Here is a 13,526-nt window from a genome sequence, read left to right as displayed (position 1 = left end):
AGGGGATATGCACCTACCAGTGAGGAAATTGTGTGGACTGAAATCACGGTGGGGAGCATGTCACTAGGAATGCTTGGAACTGTGGCATCTTTGGGCGATGGAGAGAGAACTGGCCTGAGTGTCTGGCATTGCCACAGGCCTCCTGTGCCCTGTGGGGCAAGCCACCATCCCTCCCTGGACCTTGGAACTGGAGCGGTGATTCCCGAGTTTTTTAAGATCATTAAGTCCTACTAAGGATCTGGTGGGAGCTCTGTAGACCCGGTCCCCAGGGAGAAAGATTCATTTATGTGCGGACATAGTTCTACCCACTCTAAATTCGTGCTACTATAGGAGAAATAATAATTAGCAAATACTCCACGTCTTGGAAAGCTTAGAATGGAATCTCAGGTATCCAAAATAATCAGGACTTAGTTTCTCCTAGTGCAGTCAGACCTGGGTTCAAATAACAGTTAATAATTACATATTCCTGGAGTTTTGTGAGGGTTCCATGAGATATGCTTCAGCATAATGTCTATGTGCATAAGAGGAGAAACCCTTTTGCCTTCTGCATGAAAACTTTTTTTAATTTACATGCAGTGAAACGACCTTCTTTTAAAGGGTGTACTGTTCTCTTGAGTTTTACCTCATCTCTACATCTGTGTAACCACCACCACAGTCAGGGTTGAGACCAGTTCCATCTTGCTCTCCCTCTCTGGTCAGACCCTTCCCCCACTCCGCCAAGCAGGGAGCCCGATGTGGGGCTTGAGCCCAGGACCCCAGGACAATGACCTGAGCTGAAGGCAGCTGCCCAACCGACTGAGCCACCCAGGCGCCTCATCCAGCCCTGCAGTTTTGCCTTTTCCAAAAATATCACATAGTATGTAACTTTGGAGATCGACTTCTTTTACTCAGTGTAGTGTCTTTGAGATTCATAAAGTTGTTTTCATCAGTTTATTCCTTTTTATAGCTGAGTAGTATTCCATTGTATGCATATAGTCAGTGTTTATCTACTTAGAATTTGACCTTGGTTAACTAGCTCTGTTTTCTGGAAATAGATAAAGATGGCATTTGACCCACAAAAATCAAGCAACCCAATTAAAAAACTTGAGCAGACAATCTCCAAAGAAGATACACAAATGGCCAATAAGCACATGAAAAGGTGCTCAGCATCATCAATCATTAGGGAAATGTCGATCAAAACCACAGATACTACCTTATACCCATTTAACATGGCTGCTTTCAAAAGAAAAAAAAATACAGGAAATAACAAGTGTTGGTGAGGATGTGTAGAAACTGGAGCCGTTCGTGCGGGCCGCCATCCTTCCACATGCACAGCTCCGGAGGCGGACCTCTGACCCCGGCTCTAGCTCGCTGAGCCTCCTGCCTTGGGTCCAGGGCACCCTGGCACTCTAGCTTTTGCCCTTCGTGTGGCGTAGTGGCCACAGAGATGACATGCAGAGACCACACGGGGACGGGAAGGCCCTGAGACGACACGGAGGAAAAGAAGGGACCCAGTTACCATCAAGAACCTGGTGAACCCATCCCAGCTGAGGGGACAGTCATTGAGGAAAGAAGCCATCTAGCTTGTTCCATCCATCTGAGCGGTTCCTCATTACCTAGAGTAGAGTTTTTATCATACATCTCTCTGTAACTCCAGATCCTCTCAGGCTCACCTGTCCTCTAATCCAGCCATTGCTGCCACAGTCAGTTCTGCATAGGCTCCAACCAGTTGTGCACAGGGGTCGTGTGGCCCCTCTCCCGGGCTCCTCTTTAATGCTGCAGTGTGGGAGACTGTAGAAATCTGCTTGGCGAGCGCAACCCAGAAGTACCAGTGACTTAAAACTCTTTGAGGCAAACTTGGACCAGTGGAGGTGAGCACCGGTGGACAGCTGCCTTCTCTTCCATCCTCAGATCAACAGTCTGAAGACAGAGTACCTGCAACTTCTCAGAAGGTCTGTGGGATTAAGGAACAGATCTTTTTTTTTTTTTTTTTAAGTGGAGGCCACCGAGGTTGGAGGGGGCTTGAACTCACGACCCCGAGATTAAGACCTGAGTTGAGATCAAGAGTCAGATGCTTAACTGACTGAGGCACCCCAAGAACAGATCTTTTATCATGCCTCCTTATGCTTCCCTGTGCCTCATTCCTGCCCTGAGATCACACACTTCCACTCTTCAGTAGTCTTTGCACATTAAAAAAAGAAAGAAAGAAAGAAATCGGAACCATTGTGGACTGTTGGTGGGAATGTAAAATGGTACAGTTGCTATGGAAAACAGTATTGCAGTTCCTCGAGAAATTAAAAATAGAATTATCATATGATCCAGCAATTCTTCTGAGTATGTAGCCAAAAGAAATAAAAGCAGTATCTCAAAAAGATATTTGTACACCCAGGTTCATAGCAGCATTGTTCACAGTAGCTGAAAGTTGGAAGCAACGCAAGTGTCCACTGATGGATGAATAAAGTGTGGTGTATACATACAACGCAACATTATCCAGCCTTAAAAAGGAAGGAAATTCTGACACATGCCTCATCTGGATGAACCTTGAGGACATTATGGCCAGATGAAATATGCCAGTCACAAAAGGACAAATACTGTAGGATTCCACTAGTACAAGATAAGAGTAATCAAAATCATAGAAACAGGAAGTAAGTAGAATGGTGGTTGCAGGGCCTGGGGGAAGGGAGAATGGGGAATTATTGGTTAACAATTAATGTTTAAGTTCAGTTTTGTAAGACAAGAAGAATCATGTGGCTGGATGGTGGTGATAGTATGCAGCAGTGTGATTATACTTACCATCGTTGAACTGTGCACTTAAAAATGGTTAAGATGGGGCGCCTGGGTGGCTCAGATGGTTAAACGTCTGCCTTCGGCTCAGGTCATGATCTCAGGGTCCTGGGATCGAGTCCCACATCAGGCTCCCTGCTCCTTGGGAGCCTGCTTCTCCCTCTGCCTTTCTCTCTCGCTCTGTCTCTCACGAATAAATAAATAAAATCTTAAAAAAAAAAAAATGGTTAAGATGCGGGCGCCTGGGTGGCTCAGTTGTTAAGCCTCCGGCTCAGGTCATGATCCCAGGGTCCTGGGATCGAGTCCTGCATCGGGCTCCCTGCTCAGAGAGCCTGCTTCTCCCTCTGCCTGCCGCTCCCCCTGCTGTGCTCTCTCTGTCAAATAAATAAATAAAATCTTTAAAAAAAATGGTTAAGATGGTAAATTTTATGTTACGTGTAATTTCGCCACAATTTATAAAAAATTACTATGGTTAACATATTTCTCAGTATTTATTTACATAATCATTTAATCCTGAATGTCTTTATAAATTATATTAAGACGTTAAAACCACTATGGCGTATGACAGCTGTATTCCTGGGCAACAGTGCTCTGGTAAAAATGACTTCTGGTTTAATTAATCGCATCTGAGCTGGGAGGAACTAGAAATCCTCTGTAAACACTGGTGGGACACCATACTTTGGGCTTCCCCGAGTACAGCGACTCCTGTAACTGGGCATGTCCCTTGAGGAGACCTGTGTGATTATGAGATGTTGGTTCCTGTGGGGCAGGCAGCTTTTAAACCAGGGTGGATCCTGTACCCACCGAATGTGGATCTTGTCGCTTTGGACCCGAATCTCTCAGCTGCGTTAGGCTCCTTCAAGGACCCTCACAGAGGGTGCTGTCCAGCGCTGCCCCCTGGCAACCTTTCGTTCCCACCTATATGTATCTGAGTAGACTGGTGCCGAGAGTGGCCAGTGGAAGTCCAGGGAGCCTGAACATCTGGTTGAGCCCCGGAGCCTGGTGGGCGTTGTAGACTGGCACATGGTGCGTGCTTAGGGCACGTCAGCGCTTAATAAAGACTCTCACGCCCCGCCGTGGCTTCCATCTGAGACTCCCAGATAGCATTGTCGGCACTTCCTCTGAGTTGACAACACAGGCGGCATTTACTCCAGCACCGTGTGGCAGGATTCCAGGCTATTGGCCCCATTCGTGAGAAGGTATCACTGACCTGGGGAGGGGGGGATGATCTATGGAGAAGCAAGGTCAGGGCTTTCTCCAAGAATTTTCAGGCCAGGCAGACTCTGTTAGATGAAATGGTACTTCCATTTGGGAGCTGCCACCTTGAGTTGCCATGACAGGGTCTCTGGTCCCGTGAGTATCATGAACATGTCTCTTTGAATCTGGGTTGATGGGCCGTTACTGTGTTGTTTTGCTCCCGTGCACCAGCACATGTAAGACAGATTATTTCATAACAGTTCTCGGGAAGCAAAGAAAAAATACATCAGCAAGAAAGATTATAAAAGAGCACACCCTGATTTCAAAAGTTAAATTGTGAAGAAATACACATCTTAGATTCAGGGAAATACAATGTGAAGCATTGATTCACTCTTTCAGCTGGTTTCTTGAGCACCTACTGTCTGCAGTTCACGGCAGTAGATGCTGGGGACATGGTGATACGTAAGCCAAGGCTCCTGCTCTCATGGAGCTCACTGCCCCTGGTTCAGCCTCTCCCCTCCAGTCAACACCTAGCCTTTGATCGAGGAGTCAGACTCGGGAGCTTATAAATGTAGCTCTATTCTCGTCTCACAGTTAGGTGTCTGGACACCAGAGGAAAATTGCTTTGAGGATCACTGTGCTCATGTCGACTGTGACAGATGGGGTGATGATCACGCATTCCGGCTTACACCTGCTGTCCTGGCGTAGTTATTAATAGCACCCTCCCTATCACTCTCAGAAGTGTCCTGGTTTGGATGGGAAAACACTGAGGGAGGCATCATTTACAACTGCTGAGTTCCACATTTGTGTTGGAGAGGGTCTTGGTTTGCAGTGAGAGAACTATTTCAAAACTAGGGTCTGTTCCAACACAGGATCAAGCCCAGAGAAGCCACAGGAGGGTCAGCTGAATTTGGCTTGGGTCCCATTCTCCTTGTGGGCATCTGCCACTTCGTATGTTCCAGTCACTCAACTCATGGAAGCATCAAAATCTGGGACAGTTTGGTTTAAAAAACAATAAAAAACAATATAAAGACATTAAAAGACATTTTGGTTAAAAAAAAATACAACAGTCAGAATGTGTTTTTCTTATGAAAATTAGGTTAAGCTGATCTAAATTCATATTCTTTGGAATGGCTAGAAAGGATATTAGTATTTGTGTCAAGCCTTACAGGGAAAGTTGGAAAAATAATTATATGGCAAAACTAGGTTAAGTTGGGGGATTTTGTTTTCTGTGTTGCTATAGAAAGGAGTATGGGGATTGAATTTTTATAAGAAGCCTGATTTTTATTCAAGTGATATATTTGACGTTTAAGGAAGATAGCTGGAAAGACGGGAAGCTTTGCGTTCATAATAAATCGGTAACTTGCAGCCTGTTACGTTAGCAGGTATTGATGACAGGATCCTCTGGGGCCAGGTGGTCCCTGTCCTGAGGACGTAGGGGTCTCCCAAAATGCTGCCCACCTTTCATAGTGGGTCTGAGACTTTAGCACCTGGAGGTGCTGGGCTCCAACCCCCGGTTTCTGATTCACTAGGTCTGGCGTTGGGCTGAGAATTGGCATTTCTAACACGCGCCCCGGTGATGCTGCTGCTGCCCGTAGGGTGGATGAGCGGGGACATCCTCTGGAATCACTGCTTACAGTCAAGTGTGGAGAGGACAGAAGGGGTCTCAGGAATTTGGCCTAAAATGTCGTCCTCAGAATAGTAGGGGAGTGGGGAGCTGAGAGAGAACTTCCAGGCACTGATGCCGCGAACTGCGCCGCACCCCCGTTTAACCGTCTCGATAGCACTGCTGGGAGGTGGTCGTGGCCTCATTATACAGACGGGAAAGTGAGGCCCAGGAAGGTGTGTATGGGACTTGCCCAGCTGGTCTGTGGGAGAGCTGGGCTGAAGCCGCTGCTCGGTACCGAAACCCTTACAAAATGAGGAAGCGCCAAAGGCGTCAGAGAGTGAAGATGATTCTAGTAATACAAGCACGAGTGAATGGCAAGAGAAGGACCGTGTTGATACCACTTCTCCTTGGCAGTCCGTGCTTTTGTCCGCAGTATTAGGAGGTAAACAGCGGCGGTCTAATTAGCTCTGACAAGATGGCCAGAAGATCGGCAGTGATGAAGAAACTCTTTGATGAGTCTCACACCAAATGGATATTGTGCCTCGGAATATTAGCTAATTAATTAGGTTGATATATTAGTCATCATTAGCAAGACATTTTAGAACTACGCATCTGGAACTTGAAGACCAAACACAAAAATTTAAATGAAGTTTGAAGTCACCCAGTGTTCACTGTAGGCCTTTAAACACATGGTGGTAAATGTTCCCAAGCTTCTCGTGAGCTGCCTCACTGTATGCGTGTGCCCTAGTGACATGAAGACACAGCCATCTCAGCCCTCCTTTTCTGGAGCCTCTCTTCCAAATTCAATTTGGAACGTGCTAGGGCGGAGTCCTCAGATTTCTTCCTCAACAGTCTTAGGCCCATGTCTTTAAGTGCCATCTAAATACTGGTCATTTCCAAAATGTCTATTTCCAGCCCCAAACTCTCCCCTGAATACAGACTGCCCACCTACTGTCCCCTCGGATGTCTCGAAAGCTCAGAGCTCATGGTTCTCCCCTTCACTCCCTGTCTAACTGGCACCCCTGGGGTGCCCATGACAGTAAATAATGCCATTTTTGACCTATTTGTTCAGGCTCAGAAATCGTGGAGTCGTCCCTGACTCCTCTCCCAGCCCATGTCCCTAAGTCCCCTCGGTTGCTTTTGATGTACCTGCCTTCTGCCTGCCACTTGTTCCAGGCCACCGCCGTCTCTCCTGGACCGCAGACGCCCCTCCTAACTGGCTTCTTAGTTTCCACTCCTGCCTCACCATCGTCCAGTCTTTATTCAACTGCCAGAGCGTTCGGTAGATCGAATCAGGCCTATTCACAGTCGTCGAATAGCTTCCTCTCACGTTGGGGGGTCAGGCCGCGGTGCTTACCAGGGCCGCTGGCACCCTATCCTCTGGCCCCCTTGCAGCCTTTTGAGCTTTTCCTTCAAGTGTTCCTGGAATATACCAAGTTTACTCCTGCCTTGGGGCCTTTGCACTCACTGTTCATTTCTCCGGCTAATGCGGTGTGCCTCCCGAGAGCCTGTGGTCGGCGGCCGTGTCCAAAGGCGGCGTCTGTCGTTCGCTGGCTGTGTGCCTTGGAGAGTTCTTAGCCCTCCTCCTCTTAAAATCTGATTTCTCATTAGAGAAGTGGAGCCAGCGTTTGGGTCGATGTGCCTTCCTGACGGGAAGCACTGAGACCCTAAGTGCCCACGAACCCAGGGCTGCTGTTCTGTGTGTGTTTGTGCCCTGACTCCTTCCGGCTCTTGTTTTCCTGTCACTCAGAGGGGCCTCTCTGACCCCAGGGGCTGAGGTAGCTCTCCTGGCACTGTCCCCTCACTGGCCCCTCAGCCCAGCCTTTTTTTCTCCTTTCTTTTAACGTTGCATTTGTTTGCTGCTTTTTTGGTGATCTTTTCCCTCATTAGGAGGGAAGCTCCTGTCAGGTGCTGTTTCTCCAGAGCCCAGAGGGTGCCTGGCCTGTAGCTGAAGCTCATTTTTGAGCTGATTGTTGTTGAATGAGTGGTTAAAGGCACATGTTGGATGTGGGCTCCGCCTCTTAACTGGACAGGGGTGTGCTTCTCGAAGAGCGTAATGAGGGCTGACTCCCCTGTGCCCATCCAGCTCAGGGTAGAGGCTGTAGCGAGTCCGTTGCTTAGTCAGGTTGGGTGACTCTGTCTCTGGAAGTCAGGAGCTGTTGAGGGCAGGAGGCAACAGATCCTGGAGGGCCGGTGGAGGGGGCGGGAGCCTTTCCGCAGTGAGGGCTTTGCCTCGACTGCCGCTGTCATGGTGCGAGCAAAGCAGAGGCTGTGGGACCCCGTTATGGTTGCCCGCTGAGAGTCCGCTGGACGTTGACTATTTGGTTTCCATGGCTTAGCTGGAAAGGAAGGAGGCGAGGCACAGGGCTGGCAAGCAGGAGTGGGTTTGGGCATGATATTGAGTCCTTGGCCAAAGTAAAGGCCCCAGAGTGGGGAATGTGGGACACTAAGATGGGAAAGGTCATTTGGGGGCCAGACTCCACAAGGCGTCGAATGCCAGTCCAGGCACTTGAGAATTCCTCCTGTAGGTATTCTGGGAAGCGTCAGAAGTTTCGGAAGTGTTCTCCACACATATTTAGACTTTTCCTGAGTATTCTAAATATCATGAAATAAGTGGCAGAGAGGAAAATGACTATTGTTCACTTAAAAAAATAGTTTGTCTCATTTCCCAGTGGAATTATATAATTAGGGGTGTAGGCTTTCTTCCTTTCATGTCCTGTGGGCTAGATTTTATTCCCGGACCAATCCTGACTTTGAAGAACAACAAATGAACAGCTTCTTGAGAAGGCCGGGTGCTGGTTTAGCAGTGAGGGGCCTGCTGTGATGGCCCTCTCTCTAGTGACCCAGCAGGCCTCACTAAGGTCCCCAGCACCCACATGGCCGTCTCATGAGGATGCCTTGGAACCAGAGGCTCTGATCCCCTGTATTTGGCAGGTTCGGTTAGACCCGAAGAAAGATGGTGCAGCTGACTTTACAATTCATGTCTGTGGAGTGTCTCTTCTAGGCCTGCCCGAACAGAAACAAAGCAGCCTTGTTTTGGTACAGTATCAATATTCAGTGAGGTTTAGTACTTTGTTGTTGTTGACACACCCCTGCCAGAAATAAGGCAGTGGCTAGATGTGGAAAAACACCAGACTGGGAGTCTGTGATTTGGGCTCTCTGCCTGTCTGTGAAACCTTGGGGAAATGTCTCCCTCTGTGGATCTCAGTTTCCTCATTTTGGAATGTGAGGGTTGGACTGACTTTGTGCTTCTTAACCTTTGGAACTCTTTTTGTTTTTGTTTTTGAGAGACAGAGATCACGAGCGGGGGGGGGGGTGCGGGGGGAGCAGGGCAGAGGGAGAGGAAGAGAGAATCCCAAGCAGACTCCTGCTGAGCATAGAGCCCGAAGCAGGGCTCCATCTCAAGACCCTGAGATCACGACCTGAGCCAAAACCAAGTCTTACACCTAACCGACTCCAGCACCCAAGCGCCCCTTAACCTTTGGGACTCTTTGAGACTTTGATGAAATCCATGGACTTTTCTTCCCCCAAATTGAACACTCGTGGTTTGGCCAACACTTTAGGAACCCCTGAAGCTCGTGAGATGACCTATAAGGCCCTGCTCCAGCTCTACCTCCCCACATTCGTGTACCTCCACCTACAGCAGGGCCTTTGCACGTGCTGCCCTGCACAAAACACTCTTCACCCCTTTGCTTGGTCAGCTTTTGCTCATCCTCTGAGTCTCACCCTTCCCTGACCTCCCAGATTAGATTAGGTTGCCCGGCTAGACATGTTTCCCTTACCCTGAACTTCTCAGCACTGATCACAGTGGTAACTAAGTGAGCCCTAGCACATGTCATCTGGCTCTCCCTACGCTCGGTGTTGGTATTTACTGGGTGACTCCCTCAGGTCCCTCCGGCCGTGACATTCTGTGACTGATCTCTGAATATGTGAGTGTGTTGTAAGAAAATACCAATCGGTGCTTCTTGTGACACACAGCACAAGATGTGCCTTTGCCTTGGATGAGTTCCTCTGGGGCTGAGCAGGGAAGTCACTTCAAAGCGGGGCCTAGAGGGCTCAGAAGACTGGCTCCCAGACTTTCTGCCTTAGTGCTCTGCTGGGCCTGACCTCCAGGCTGGTCATTCCCCTTTGTTTATGTCCTGGACTGAGCTGGAACTCCCACTTGGAGCCTTCCCACAGTGCTTGGTGCTTCCTCATATTGTTGTATTTTTCTCCAGAGGGGAAGTGACCAACATCAGACTTTCCTCCTAGCAGACAAAGTCCATGTACGAAGCCTCGGGTCAGCTGTTGGGCACCTGTCTCTGTCTCCTTGCCTCTGGGGGAGGTGAATGTGCACAATACAGCAATCACTTGCTTTTCCCATGATTTCTCTCTTCATTTCCCTCAAGAAGTGATCGGTGCCCTGCAGGACTCCTGACTCACGTTCCTTCTGAATCCAGTAGTGTCTTGTATGGAGGGGAGGGTTCTCTGTAAAATGTTTCATTCAAAACTTCAGTCGTCACATATTACCTCCCTGGTTTAGGTCACTTTCCACAATCGAAATGTGATTCTGATGGTACAGATGTTGTAAATGAAACTTTATTTGCACTAAAGGAATGAGTTGTTTACCAGAATATTGCAGCAGATCTTACTCTGATATGGGGGGAAGAAAAATCTCTTGTGAGAGTAGATAATTTTTCTTTAACATATCTAGAGCTGGATGTTTACAGATAATGAAATAATAAAAACAGCAAGAGTAGCTGTTCTTTAAGAGGGTCTGCTGTGTGCCAGGCACTTCTTCAATATCATATTTAACCACTGCCCTGTGAAGTAGGCAGCATGATTTTACACATGTTGCATAAGTGCAAAAAATCAGGTCCAGAGAGGTTAAGTTCTTGTCCCAAAGGTGCCCAGCTGGGAAATGCCCACAGAGATTCGGATCAGGCCAGCTTCCCTCCAGGGCCAGCACCTTCCCCCCGCTCTCCTACCTTCTCCAGTCATGAGGAAATGGGTGGCGGCTTTCCTAGCCAAGGATAGAAATGGAGCTGGATCCAGCCGTCTCACGAGCTCTGTAGCCTTGATCCACTCCTGGTCCCATCTGTGGAACAGGGGAGGAGTTTGGTGGGCCTTGCCCTTCTGTGAGTGATTTGGGCTTGTGGTAGTGATACCTCAAGGAGTAACTGATAACGTGTAGCCAAGTAGGATGTGATTGGAAGCAGTACCTACGTCCACGGCATCCTTGAAGCATTAGTGCGAAACATGGACCACATCATACTGGCCGTGCAGGGAGCGTTCTACTTCTGGTAGCGTTTCATTGTTGATTCATCTCATCTGTTAGAGTCCCATGTTGCCTCCCTAACGTGTGGACTGGAGATGGGTCCCTTGCCACATAACCTAACCTAACAGTGCTTTCTTGAGAAAATGCATCTCAGTTTAGAAACAGTTGATTTACTGATGAACCATACAAATGAACTAGAAATTTCCTTGAGAGAACAGCGCTGAAATGAGGACCTTGTGGTTCAGCTGCTTCTCAACTAATCATGGCCTCCCCAAATGATTCAAATGTAAACTTTCTGGGGGTAGGTAAAGATAAATAGAACAGCCTGTTCTTAAGAATTCCTGGCTAAATCTCAGCTTGGAAAATGTTTCTCATGGCACACCCCAAATTGGTCCATTTCTAGCTTTCAGCTCTCTGACCACCTGATTCCCCACTCCTCCCCCAAGGAAAGGCAGCATTGAAAGTGTTTGGAAATGCAGTTCACTCTGAGGCCGCTGCTGTGCCGATGAGTAATAGAGTGTCAAAGGAAGGCCAAGGAAGAGCTTCCTAATATAGACGGACGGACGGATGGGGACGGAGACCCACCCGTAGGTCGATAACAAGCCTTTTCTTCTAGCTTCCTCCCTGGGAGTGAAGGGAGTTTGAAAGGCAGGAGGCAAGGACGTCTCTGAGCAGAATTCAGGCTTTTCTTGGAAGGGTTTGCCAGGGCTTGCTGCTGCTGGGTGATTGGGATGTGGGAGAGATGAAGCCCCTTTCAGCCAGTGCCTCGGTCCTTACTCACTATTCAGTGAAGACACCTAGGCTTGGAAGGGCCCTGTGAGCCCCTTACTTTAGAATGGGCAATGCTGCTGAGAAACAGAAGCCCCGGAAACGAAGCCGTCTGTGCCCCTGGAAGCAAGGTAAGCAGGCCCTGGGCTTCGTCTCCTGAAGGAAGGAGGCACCTTTGCACTGGGATATTTTGGCTCAGAACCAAAGCTAGAACTGCTCGGGAAACACCTTCCACGCCAGAAAGCTCTGCAGGTCAGCACAGTTTAAAGAAAATGAACAGACAGCTCTCCCAAGGAATAAAATGATTCATATCTCAATGTGATACCACAGCTTGGCTGAGAATGAAGTTCGGCTTGAGGTTTGTGTTCAGTGCAGCATGTGTCCGTTGATTGAACATTTTCAGCTTTAAAAAATATCCCAAATAAAAATTTTGATATCCAGGGATGCCTGGGTGGCTCAGTCGTTGGGCGTCTGCCTTCGGCTCAGGTCATGATCCCAGGGTCCTGGGATCGAGCCCCACATCGGGCTCCCTGCTCCGCGGGAAGCCTGCTTCTCCCTCTCCCACTCCCCCTGCTTGTGTTCCCTCTCTCGCTGTGTCTATCTCTGTCAAATAAAAAAAAAAAATTTTTTTTTAAATTTTGATATCCAGGAGTTTGAATCTTTTGTAACAGTTTGGTGAGAGAATGTTATTAATAGCTTTTAAATATATAGCATCTTTCTTCCAAAGAATTCAGAGTTTTCTGTAAGAAACCTCATGTTTACCCATCCTAGACGCCCATGGTGCTGGCCAGCATCCACCGACACCCACTCTGTGTCTCTTAGGGCTTATGTTAGTGTCAGCTCCGGGGAGGAGGAAGCCAGTGGGACCACAGGCACTGGCATGGTGCGCTTGAAACTGGGGGCCCATGTAACCGTGTCCCAGGGCAATTTGGCCTTCCAGCCGCCCCCGGCTGCCTTTTTCACTGTCATTAACCCCGCAGGCCAGCCCTTGGCCTTCCGGACTCCAGGTCTTGGCTCTTACACCTCCACTTGTCACCTTTAAAAGCAGAGCCAGCACTCAACCCACAGCAAGACAGTTTGACTGCAACTGTACGTATGGGTGTGTGTTTATGCAGAAAATATAACCTGGAAGAGAACATACGGAAATGTTAACAGCAGTTGTCTTTTGTGGTCCGGTTATGGGTGGTTTGTCTTTTTAAAAGGGAAAAGTAGGTAGGCTGCTAATTTCATGTCAAGTTCCTGTGCCTCTGACTTTCCATCACTCATTCTTTGTCTCCCATGTTACCGTGAAACAAGTATTCCCCAGCGGTCTTTGGGTCCTGGTTTGAACAAAACAGTGATAAAGACATTTGGGGGACCGTTCAGGAAATTTGATATGAACTGGGTTGTAGATGATACCTGGGGACTGTTGCTTCTTTTATTATGTCCGATAATGGTAATGAGTCATACAGGAGAATATCTTTCTTCGGATAGTCATGCTGAAGTATTTAGGGGGAAGGGTTATACTGTTTGTAATTTTACTCCAAAATGGTTCAGGTGAATGAGTGCATACATACATACAGAGAAGCAAAATAGGGTAAGTTTAAGACACGTCAGAATCCAGGTAATGGATATATGAGATTTGTTATACTTTCTTTAATGTATTTTTACTAATGGGGGGACCCATTAAAAAAATGGTTGCTGGTCGCATCATAGTACTGTATCCTTCAGAAGAATGAATCTTAGCAGACATGTTCTTTACGGAGGTGGGTCAGGATCCAGCACTCTTACTCAGTGCCACGTGAGCTGGTATCTCTAGCCACCAATAAGAAGATTGTCATAAAAATCTGGTAACTCAGAAGCACCACTTATTATAACAGGAATTTAATATATTTACTTTCAGATAGTCTCTGGTTTTCCTTAGAAAAATGTATAAGAGTTAAAACTTATTGG

At 47.8% G+C, this 13,526-nt stretch overlaps 1 protein-coding gene across 7 annotated transcripts in view; it reads left to right on the top strand.

Moving 5' to 3' along the window:
• Positions 1 to 13,526, top strand: part of RAPGEF1 (Rap guanine nucleotide exchange factor 1) — a 135,724-nt gene that overhangs the window by 10,749 nt on the left and 111,449 nt on the right. The window contains exons 1-2 of one of the 7 annotated variants that reach the window (XM_081803808.1): positions 10,839 to 11,725; positions 12,575 to 12,683. The exons of 5 other annotated variants lie outside the window; for them this stretch is intronic. In XM_081803808.1, coding sequence (XP_081659934.1) covers positions 11,669 to 11,725; positions 12,575 to 12,683 — 166 coding nt within the window. In that variant the 5' untranslated portion in view covers positions 10,839 to 11,668. Of the gene's footprint in view, positions 1 to 10,838; positions 11,726 to 12,574; positions 12,684 to 13,526 lie in introns of those variants that run through there. One more of the 7 variants, XM_081803809.1, reaches the window with a different exon arrangement.

This window comes from Leptonychotes weddellii, chromosome 14 (genome assembly GCF_054177405.1).
Source record: "Leptonychotes weddellii isolate Sample4059 chromosome 14, ASM5417740v2, whole genome shotgun sequence".
NCBI classification, from domain to species: domain Eukaryota; kingdom Metazoa; phylum Chordata; class Mammalia; order Carnivora; family Phocidae; genus Leptonychotes; species Leptonychotes weddellii.
The sequence above is the reverse complement of the archived record's forward strand: the minus strand, read 5'-3'. Positions and strand labels throughout refer to the sequence as shown.